This window comes from Elephantulus edwardii, unplaced genomic scaffold (assembly GCF_000299155.1).
Source record: "Elephantulus edwardii isolate Elephantulus edwardi_28Jun2011 unplaced genomic scaffold, EleEdw1.0 scaffold00151, whole genome shotgun sequence".
Taxonomy (NCBI): Eukaryota; Metazoa; Chordata; class Mammalia; order Macroscelidea; family Macroscelididae; genus Elephantulus; species Elephantulus edwardii.
The window spans coordinates 5,587,401-5,598,874 of record NW_006399901.1 but is presented as its reverse complement, the minus strand read 5'-3'; the positions used below and the strand labels follow the sequence as shown (position 1 = coordinate 5,598,874).

The following is an 11,474-nucleotide window of genomic DNA, read 5'->3' as shown; positions in this document are numbered from 1 at the left end:
AGGAAAAAAATAAAGTCAGAATCATACTGTAAAGAATGGCTCACCTAGTGACCTTGCATTTCTATTGCCAAAATCTTTGTTCCTTGATCTTCTGCAGCAAGTACTCACTTCAGGTTCTTCTAAATTTCAGCAAGCAGGATTGTGTCATGGCATAACGCAGATTGTTGATAGATCTTCCTCCAATCCTGATGCCACATGTCTCCTCATAGAGCCCAGCCTTCCAGATAATCTGTTCGGCTTATAGTTTGAAAAGGTGTGGAGATTGGACACACCCCTGGAGAACACCCTTCCCAATTTTGAACCATGCAGTGTTTCCATGCTCTGTTTTGACAACTGCCTCCTGGTCCAAGTATAGATTTTGCATAAGTATGGTCAATCGTTCTGGAATTCCTAATCTTCTCAGAGTTAGCCAGTTTGTTGTGGTCCACACCGTCAAATGCCTTTGTATAGTCAATGAAGATATTAATATTGTTAAGAGCTTTAGTTTGCTTAGCTCCACAATCAACACTCTTGACACCAGCAGCCAGGAAATTAAAAGATGTATTACATTGGGAAAGTCTGCTGTCACAGACCTCTCCAAAGTATTGAAGAGCAACAATGTCAGTCTGGAGACTAAGGTGCACCTGATACAGGCCATGGTATTTGCAATCACTTGCCATGCATCAGAGAGCTGGATAATGACTAGGGATGACAGAAGGAGAATTGATGCCTTTGAGCTGTGGTGCTGGAGAGTAATAGTGAATATACCATGGACTGCGAAGAGAACAGGATTGTCCTGGAGATGGTGAGACCAGGCTGCTCCTTGGAGGCAAGGATTCTGAAGCTCCGTCTAACATACTTTGGACATGTTGCAAGGAGGGACCAGTCCTTGGAGAGGGACATCATGCTTGGGAGGGTGGAGAGACAGTACAGGAGAGGAAGACCCTCAATGAGATGGACTGATTCAGTGACTGGGGTAATGGGGGTTTGTGTGCCGGAGACAGTGAGATTGGCACAGGGTAGAGCAGGGTTCAGGGCTCCTGTACATAGGATTGCTATGAGTCACAGGCAACTCGACAGCATAACAATAACAACATTGCCCCAAACTTCCCAGCATCCCTTGGAACTCCTTCTCTACTTAGATATCCTTAAAGCTAGTCCAACACATTTTCCTTTTACCTGGGCTCCCCAGGAAGAGATGTTACTCAGATCAAATTTTACACAGGCGAGATGTATGTTTCATCAGCATGAAAAAAAACCTCGGATTTTTTTTTCTCTACCTGCATCACCTGGAAGGGGTGGGAGCAGGAAAATAAGGTTAATATGTACAATGTGTTCAAAGTAATTGTTGTTATGTGCTATGGGGTCAGAACTGACCTTTCAGAGAGGAATGCTCATCATTAATAATTAATAATAGAATGCTTCATAAATTTGTGTGTCATCCTTGTACAGGAGCCACACTAATCTTGTCTGAATCATTCCAATTTTAGTAGGAACTGCCAAATTGAGCACAAGAATGCCTGTCTCCCATGAAGCAGCTGGTGAATTCAAACCTTCTGCCTTTGGGTTGACAGCATAATTCCTTACCCACACACCATCAGAGCTCTCCAAACATAGTTAACATCCCAAATTCTACACTGAAAAAAATAATTGTGTATGTATTTCACAAAAATAGAAAATTTCAATTTTGGCAAGCCCATAGACATACAGACACAAACTGTAAACAATTTACAGAAAGATGGGCCATCTCCTCCCGTGCGATTAACTGCCTCTGAAAATCCACCAGAGGGCCGGTTCCAACTCTACGGTATGTAACAACAGGGCCCACCCAGAGCTGAAAGGAAAGGGGTGGATGGTGACAATGACCAGGAAGGAGCAAGCAAGTTCCCCTGGGATTCTGTCTGGAGAAGACAAGGTGACAGTATGTACTGGCCCCAGTCTGCTTTCCTGATGTCCCCAACTTCCCAGGCAGGACACCCCTCCCTACAGACTTTGATTTTCCTTCCGGAGTCCACCCAGTCTGTGCTACTTACCCTCTCTTACCTTAGGACCCCAACATGGAAGGGAGTGGTTTGGAAAATAATGGGCAATTTCCCTGTTTTACGAGGACACTTCACAGCTTTTTTAATTGCTCTTCCTCCTCTGGACACATGTTAAAAGTGTGTGACTGGCCAGGGTTTGGGAATGGCCAAGTTCACAGGCAAAGATTGTGGGGAAGGTCTATTTAATTGATGGGAGCTGGGCCAGAAGCTGGGCTGCATGCAGCAGCGACTCCCCCATGCCCCCCCACCCTATCTCACTCCTGTGAGGTAGGCCCTATTATTATCCTGCATTGACAGTGGAGGAAACTGCAGCTCAGAGGGGTTATGGGACTGAGCTGAGACATGAACTCAGACCTGGTAGACCCCAAGCCTCTGGGCCTTTCCAGGGACAATGGGTACCTACTGAATGACGATGAGCACACACAGACAAATACTCTAAGCAGAAAAAAAGAATAAGAGTGCTGCTAAGAGAGTTTACTCCCAACTCATGACAATCCAGTTCAGTCTTAAGAGTTTACCTTCATTTCAGGACTACAGTTAAGCGAATAGGAACCTGATGCATTTTTTTTTCTACCCCAACCCTCTCCCCTCTAGGCAGGAGATCTCAGAGCACACCAACTTTGAGTCTGCACATCTTACTCCAGCCCCAACTGACAGACCTCACTGCTTCTTTTGATACAAAACGGGGTCCCTCTGCACAGCAGTCTTCTGAAATCTTCACTTAAAAATGCACAGGTACTTATTTTGCCATGTGATATTTTGAATAGCTTCCTTTCTAAGTGTTGCATGTGAATTCCAAATTTTGGAATTTTCAAAGTCCATGGGAAGGGCACAAAATGAATCCTGCTCCAAAATGAACCCAAAGAGGAGCAGAGGGAATAGATGTCAGCGTGGAGTCGCAGATTATTTTCAGTTAGCCTATTTGGGGCCAAGAGTCTTGAACTCTTCATGGACCTCCAAGGAAAAAAATAGGTTTGTCCTAGAGAGGGTGAAACCAAGTTTCTCCTTGGAGGCTAGGATTTTGAAGCTCTGTCTCACATACTTTGGGCACGTGGCCAGGAGGGACAGGTCCTTGGAGAAGGATATCATGTTTGGAAGGGTGGAGGAACAACACAGGAGAGGAAGACCCTGATGAAATGGATTGATACAGTAACTGGGGCAATGAGGGTAGGTGTGTTAGAATTAGTGAGAATGGCTCGGGACAGGGCAGGCTTCAGAGCTGCTGTACACAGAGTCACTATGGGTGACTCGACAGGCAACTCGACAGCACATAAAAACAACAATTTGGGGAAAGACAAAAATTAATTATTTATTAGTACATTAAAAACAAAAAGGTTGTTATGATGCTAGAAGCTATGATATGCGTACTTCAAACACCAGGAAGGTCGTTCATACTGGACAAGTTTCAATGGTATTTGCAAACTAAGACTAGGGGAAAAGTCCTGGTATCCTACTTTGATCCATCTTGAATTAGTTTTTGTATATGGCGTGAGGTACAGGTCTGGTTTCAGTTTTCGAGACTAGGTATCCAGTTGTGTCACGAGCCCAAAAAAGTCCTGTAGTTCACAATAGTATGTTGCCTAATACACAGTGTAGGAAGGCCAGCCTCTGGGTTGACAGGCACTCCCCCCACTGATGGTCATGATGGGTCATGGTGGGACCAGGCAAGGATTCATTCCATTAGTCATAGGTCACAAATCAGAGTCGAACTGATGGCAACAAATAACAAAAGTGGAAGAAAAATTCAAAATCACAATTTAATCTCGGAATTCACTAGCAAAGCACTGACTATAAGCTAGCAGAATTGCATGAGAACAAAAATCCTACTAAACAACAGTCAAATGCTTATGCATTCATCCATCCACGTGTTCATCGTTCATCCATTCATCATCTATCCACCCCTTCATCCTTCCACCACCCATTCATACTGGCACATGTTCATCAAGTGCTCTGCATGGACCAGAAATGCAGGATCTTGTCTTAGGCAAAGTTTATGTAGAGAAAATGTGGTGTTACTTGAGCAGAGGAGTGTGGGAAATTGACAGTGAACACTATTGGAATAGGGGGAGGCCCTGTATGCACTGTAACTATGGAACAAGATATGCGTGATTGAAGAAAGGTAAGGAGAGGCTTATGCACAACAACAACATAGAAGATCAATAGGAAGGGCCAGGGGAGCTGAGCTGAGTGGACGAGCAGGTGGGGTGAAGGCAAAGTACAGAAAGGAAACTTCCAAAACTTGATTTTATCTTGCATATTTACAACTTGTTCAACGCTGAATAAATAGCTGTTGTTGTTGTTGTTGCTGTGTACCATAGAGTCGGAACTGATCCATAGCTGAGCCTCCAGTGGGTTTCCAGAGGTAGTTAGTCGCACGGGAGGAGACTGCCCATCCTTCTCCCACGGAGGAGCTGGTGGCCTTGAACTGCATGCCTTTGGGATTACAGCTTGGCTTCTTGCCACTAGGCCACCAGAGCTCCCTGATTAAATAGTATACTTTAAAAAAAAATTCTCTGCAACTACAATCCCAGAGGTGCACGGCTCGAATCCACCAGATGCTCTGCCGGGGAAGGAGGAGCAATCTCCTCCTGTACCAGTCAGATCTGATTTGACGGTACACGCACACAAAAATAATAAAATTTAAAAAAAAATTCTCTGTGAGTGCTCGCTTTGGCAGCACATATACTAAAACTGGAAGGAAACAGAAGATTAGCATGGCCCCTGTGCAAGGAGGACACACGAATTCATGAAGCGTTCCATATCTGCTTTACTGAGTGCAGTATTTCTGTCACGGAAGGGGAAATATTGCATAAGACCACGACTGTGAAACAGGAGGAAGAATGAGTAAGGTATGTATTGTAACTGTTCATAGGGAAAAGAGAGGAGGGGAGCAGAAAAAGGAGAAGGGGGAAATCCCTGGGATAGGAGATGTTAGTGGGTGGAGTGAAGTAATGGGAAGGTTCAATGTGGACATGAAAAAGATGTGGTGACAATAGGCATTGTTGTTGTTGTTAGGTGCCTTTGACACTATAGAGTTGCTGAGTGGAGTGAGTGTCTCCCTGGTGTTACTGTTCATCTTGCCTATTGTTGGGCTGCAAGAGGAGTCAAACGGATGCATTTTGTTCCAGAAGAAAAAAACGATGGCTTTGAATTGTGGTATTTGTCAAACAGATTGTTGTTGTTGTTGTTGTTGTTAGGTGCTATCAAGTTGAGCATGATTCATAATGACCCTAGGAACAAAAGATCTGAACCCTGTTCTATCTTACACCGTCCTCTCACTTCCTGACCCACTAGAACCCATTGCAGCAGTCACTGTGTCAGTCTACCTGGTTGAGTTTCTTCCTCTCTTTCACTGACCCTCCACCATTCCTAGCATCATGTCCTTCTCCAAGGAATAGACCCTCCTAACAACATGCCCAAAGTCTGTAAGGTGAAGAAGCATCGTCATTCTTGCCTCCAAAGAGCACTTCCTCTTCAAGACATACCTGTTTGTTCTCTTGCCATCCATGGGATTTTCAGTGCTCTTTTCCAACACCACAGCTCAAAGGCATCAAGTCTTGTTCTGTCATCTTTCTTTATTCATTGTCCAGCTCTCAGATGCATACCAAATGATTGAAAAGACTATAGCTTGAATCAGACACACCTTAATTCTCAAACTGACATCATTACTCCTCAATAATTTGGAGAGGTCTCTAACTGCAGATTTTTCCAGACAATGCGTCTTCTTATTTCCTGACTGCAGATACCAAAGGTGTTAATTGTGGATCCAGGCAAGATGAAGCTGTTTGACAGTTTCAATCTCTCCATTCATCACGACGCTGTCTATCAGTCCAGTGCTAAGAACCTTTGTTTTTTTTGACATTGAGATGCAATCCATACCAATGGCTGCAATCCTTGATCAATGGTAATTAATTATATAAAATTATACAAAAAATTATTTTTAAAACTATATAACATATAATGTATATGAATGACTGTATAAAACACAATATATATGAGTGATCATATGCAAATCAATTAAAAAAGTTTATGCTCGAAACTAGGTTTAAAAAAATGTCTCTGTGAACCAGCACTAACTAGACAGTGGGGGGAAGCTGATATTTTGATGAGTGTGGACAAATGCAGCCCTGCTTTCAGGATGTGAGTGGCAGAGCACGAGAAGACAAGTAATGACCAAGGAAGTTCAGATGTGACATAGGTGCTCGGATGGCACAGTACGCTATGTGTTATGCTGCTAACTAAAAAGGTCAGAAGTTTGGACACACCAGCTGCTCTGAGGGAGAAAGCTGGGTACTCTCCTCCGTTTAAGATTCACAGCCTCAGAAACCTGATAGAGGGGCCCTGTGAGTCAGAATTCATAGCAGTGGGCTATATGAGGCATACTCAAGAGTAATTTGTTGTTGGGGAAGCAATGTAGCAGGGTGATGGGCCGAGAAATCGAGGTGACAGTACAGAGGAGAAAGGACAAAAAGGTGATGTTGACTAGTCACCAATACAGAAGTTGGGGTAGAGGTAGAACTGGTTTCTTATTTTGCAGGACCCAGAACAAAAGAGTGCAATTGTCAATTACTTGGATCCACTTCCAGCAACCAGGGTCTCAGGTAAGGTCCCTCACAGGGATGTGCATGGAAGGACCCATTTCTCCACTTCAGTTTGCACTCATCTGGGTGGAAGGAGTTATTTACTGAAGCAAATCCCACTCCAAGGGGGAAACAGTGAGAGGGAAGAGGATTAAAACAGAATGGTTCATCCATGGACAGTGGACATTCTCTCCTTGGTGGGTCCTCCGTCCCACCTGGAAGGCTGCCAATGTAAAAAAAACAGAGTCACCAGTTATACCCTTTAAATAGTCTCACTTGGTGCAGACCTTCCCAACAACCTCAGGAATAGGTGTGGAATATAGTTTTGAAGTTTCTGCTTTTCAAACATCACCAAAGAAGAGTGGTTCCTCTGGTTGCTAGTTGGATCCTGGCTGAAAGCAGAGAATACCAGAGAAATGTTTGTGTTTCACTGACTGTGTGAAGGCATTTGACTGTGTGGATCATAACAAATTCTTGATAATCCTGAGAAGACTGGGACTCCCAGAACATTTCATTGAGCTCATGTAGAATCAGTACGTGAACCAAGAAGCTATTGTTCAAACAGAATAAGGTGTAAAATTATGGCGGAAAATCAGGGAAGGTGTGCATCAGGGTTATATCCTTTTTCCATATCTATTCAATTTGTATACTGACTGAACAAATCATTTAAGAAGCTGGACTCTATGAAAAAGAATGTGTTATCAGGGTTGGAAGAAGTCTCACCAACGCTCTGATTTCTGCAGAAGATATACTGCATGCAGAAAGTGAAGATAGGAGGCACTTACTGACAGTCAGTACTACAGCCTTCAATATACCTCACATCTCACCATCGAGAAAACAAAAATCCACAGGCAACATCAAGGGGAAAAGACTGAAGTTGTCAATGATTTCATTGTACTTGAAACGACAATCAATACCCATGGTTGCAGCAGGCAAATCAAGAGACATGTTGCATTGGGCAAATGTGCCCTCAAGGGCCTCTTCAAAGTGCTAAAAGAGCAAGGATATCAGTTTAAAGACTAAGGTGTAGCTGGTTCAAACCATGGTATCTTCAATAGCTTATTAGGTATACAGGACAATGGACAAGGAAGACCTAAAAGGAATCACTACCCTTGAACTGTGAGGCTGGCAAAGCATCCTAAATACCCCATGAAGTCTGTTTTGGGGGAAGTGCAACCAGAATGCTCCTTAGAGGCAAAGATGGGGAAGCTTTGTCTCATATAATTGGGGTGTGTTTTCAGTAGGGACCAGTCCTTGGGAAAAGCATCACGCTTGGGAAAGTAGAGGATCGGTGAAGGGGAAGAAGCCCCCTCACCCGGACGAGCTGACACAGTGATGGCAGTAATGGGCTTGAGCATGGCAGGGCACTCGGACGGTGCAGGAACTCTGTTGTTCATGGGTCAGGGTGAGCCATAGTCAACTCAACAGCACCTAACAACAACAGTTCCAGGTTGAATGAATGAAAAATCTCTCATAAGTGAATGAGCCTCCTTCCTGGTCAGCCAAAATGGCTTCTGCCGGAATCAGGACTTATACACAGGTTAACTTCCCCAGCCAGACTAAGATCTCCTAGAATTCCAGGCATGGAGCCCTGCACATACAACCAATCCAAAAACCTACTGTTGCTGAATCTATTCCAACCCGCAGGGACCCTTCATTGAATTTCTGAGGCTGTAGATCTTAAGGAAGAGACAGTCCATCTTTCTCACAGAGCATCTGGTAGATTCGAACCTCTGACATTTTAGTAGCAGCTGGACACATGCATTTTACCAGCAGAGTGTACAGTAAAGGTTCACCAACATTCTTTAATAGAAGGAAGGTGGGGAGGTTTATGCCTTCTACTTTTTACCAAGAAGTTGCCATCGAGGTGATTGTTGAAGCATATGTCAGAGAAGAATGGTTTTCTTGGCTGTAACAGTTATGGAAGGAAGCTCTGGTGGCCTAGTGGCAAGAAGCTCTGCTGCAATCCCAAAGGCACACAGTTCGAGGCCACCAGCTACTCCATGGGAGAATGGGCAGTCTCCTCCTGTGTGATTAACTGCCTCTGAAAACCCACTAGAGGGTCAGCTATGGGTCCATTCCACCTCTACAGTTCACAACAACAATAGCTATGGAAGCGGATTGACAGACCATTCTTCTGCGGGACTGCTGAGTGGGTCCAAACTGTCAACCTTCGGGTAATGTGACCACCTGGGTGGACTGAGCCAGTGAAGGCAAAAGAAGGGTGCAGGCCCACTAAGCTTTGCTTTGGGGGAGCAAGAGAGGTCTTACCTGATGGTGAGGGCAGTAGCTTCAGACTCGCCAGCAGTCACAGCAGCATCCAGAGACAGGGTCCCCAGGCTGGCCCGGCTGCCCTTCCGGGAAGATTCTCGGAACGAGCCAGCGCCCGTGTCCTCGTCAGAGGAGTTGTCATCAAAGGAGCCCAGGATGAAGTTGGTCATCAGCTGCCTCTTGAGGTGAGCCTGCTTCTCATCTTCTCTAGAGGTGGCCCTAGCCTGCTGGGCCTGGGGCCCGGCTGGGGAGGACGGACCATTGCTTTCTGGAGTTATGGTTGCTGTCCCATTGGCTTGGGGTTCTGAGGTGGCCGATGGGCCATCAGAGGAAGGAGAATGTTTCTGAGGCTTCTGGTGTGGGGGTGGCCGGGAAGCACCCTGCCGGGAAGTGTCTTTGGGGTCTCGGAGAGGTGCAGGTGTCTTTGGTAGGGAGCTGCAGCCATCCTTCCCCAGCATGGGCTCCTCGGAGCTGTCCGGAGCGGAGAAGGACTTCTGGTCAGTAGCTAAGCTCGCTTTGGATCTGCTCTTGCTGCTCAGGCTGGAGTCAGTCATGGTCTTCCAGAATTTTAACCAGGAGAAGGTCAGGTAGGAAAAGAACAGACAGGACACAAGAAGCAACAGGACCATTCAGAAAACCTGTTAAGGAGAGAGGAGAGGCATGTGGTCAGGGGCTGCGTCACCAAGGGCTTTCCAGCCCAGAGACAATCAGAGGGCAAGGGCCAGTGAGATTCTGAGGTGAGTAGACAGGTGAGAGAGACAGGGGCTCCGCGCAAAGGTTGGGACAGGCTCAGCTCCCAGCTGGGAGGCGAACTTGCTCTCTGGCCTTAAACCAGCTCCTCACTTCTAACTGAGGCACTCCCATGCACTAGGGAGAGCTGGTGGCTTGGTGGTCAGGAGTTGCATTGCCAACTCAAAGGCTTGTAGTTCAAAGCCACCAGATGCTCTATGAGAGAAAGATGGGAAATCTCCTCTACTGTGATTCAAGTGCCTCTAAAAACCCACTGGAGAGTCAGCTATGACTTGGATCTGACTCTCTCGTCTGCCTCAACAAGGCACTGACTCAATTTAACTCTTTGCTGTAAGTTGGAAGCTAGTCATGGCTGATCCTCCAGTGGGGTTTTGGAGGCTGTGAATTGCACGGGGAGATGTGGCCCATCCTTCTCCTCAGGGCCGCTGAAGGATTCGAACCAGCAGAGAAGCCCTACCTTTAGGTTAGCAGGTTACAGGCCACCTCTAGAGCTCCCCTACGCATATTTAAAGTAGTGATCCCGTTTAGCACTCTCATGTGCCAGAAATCACAAACGTGCCACGTGAGACACTAAAGAGATCATGTGTGTTAAAAAACTCTGTTACAGCAGCATCATTATAATAATTTAATGTGGCTATAGAGAGCTGGGCCAACCCTGAAGATGATGGAAGAAATCTGGAGGACAATCACTTGGCCAACTGACTGGAAGAGATCTATATTTGTTCCCATTCCAAAGAAAGGTGACCCAACAGAGTGTGGAAATTACTGAACAATATCAATTGATATCACATGCAAGCAAGATTCTACTGAAGATTATCCAAAAACGACTGGAACAGCACATCAGCAGAGAACTGCCAGAAGTCCAGGCTGGGTTTAGAAGGGGTCGTGGTACTAGGGATATTGCAGCTAATGTTAGATGGATCTTGGCTGAAAAGCAAGGAGTAGCAGAAGAATGTCTATCTGTGTTTCATTGATTATGCAAAGGCATTTGACTGTGTGGATCACAACAAACTGTGGCTGACTCTGAGAAGAATGGGAATCCCAGAACACTTGATCGTGCTAATGTGAAACCTATACTTGGACCAGGAGGCACTTGTCAGAACAGAGCAAGGGAACACTGCATGGTTCAAAATTGGGAAGGGTGTATGCCAGGGATGTGTTCTATCTCCATACCTTTTCAACCTATATGCAGAACATATTATCTGGGAGGCTGGGTTGAATGAGAATTGTGGCATCAGGATTGGTGGAAGATTCATCAAGAATCTGCGTTATGCAGATGACACAACACTGCTTGCTGAAACTGAGGAGGACCTGAAGCACTTGCTGAAGAAGATCAAGGACTGCAGCCTTCAATATGGATTGAGGCTTAATATCAAGAAGACAAAGTCAACTGTCAGCATCAGGATGGATGGGAAAAGATTTAGATTATTAACAGCTTTAGTTTGCTTGGCTCCACAATCAACACTCTTGGTACCAGCAAACAAGAAATCAAGAGACAAATTACATTGGGAAAGTCAGCTGTCAGAGACCTCTCCAAAGTATTGAAGAGCAACGCTATCAGTCTGGAGACTAAGGTGCACCTTATCCAGGCCATAGTTTTCACAATTGCTTGCTGTGTGTCAGAGAGCTGGACAATGACTAGGGAGGATAGAAGGAGAATTGATTCCTTTGAGCTATGGTGTTGGAGAAGAGTACCGAATATACCATGGACTGCTAAGAAAACGAAGGTTCATCCTGGAGAGGGTTAAACCAGGCTGCTCTTTGGAGGCAAGGATTCTGATGCTTCGTCTGACATACTTTTGGACATGTTGCAAGGAGGGACCAGTCCTTGGAGAAAGATGTCATGGTTGGG

At 45.4% G+C, this 11,474-nt stretch overlaps 1 protein-coding gene across 1 annotated transcript in view; it reads right to left on the bottom strand.

Annotated features, from left to right (window-relative positions):
- ACACB (acetyl-CoA carboxylase beta) overlaps nucleotides 1-9,501 on the bottom strand; it is a 153,318-nt gene extending 143,817 nt beyond the window's left edge. Inside the window, exon 1 of the mRNA XM_006894831.1 lies at nucleotides 8,873-9,501. Coding sequence (XP_006894893.1) covers nucleotides 8,873-9,501 — 629 coding nt within the window. The remainder of the gene's footprint in view (nucleotides 1-8,872) is intronic.
- Nucleotides 9,502-11,474: the final 1,973 nt, after the last annotated feature.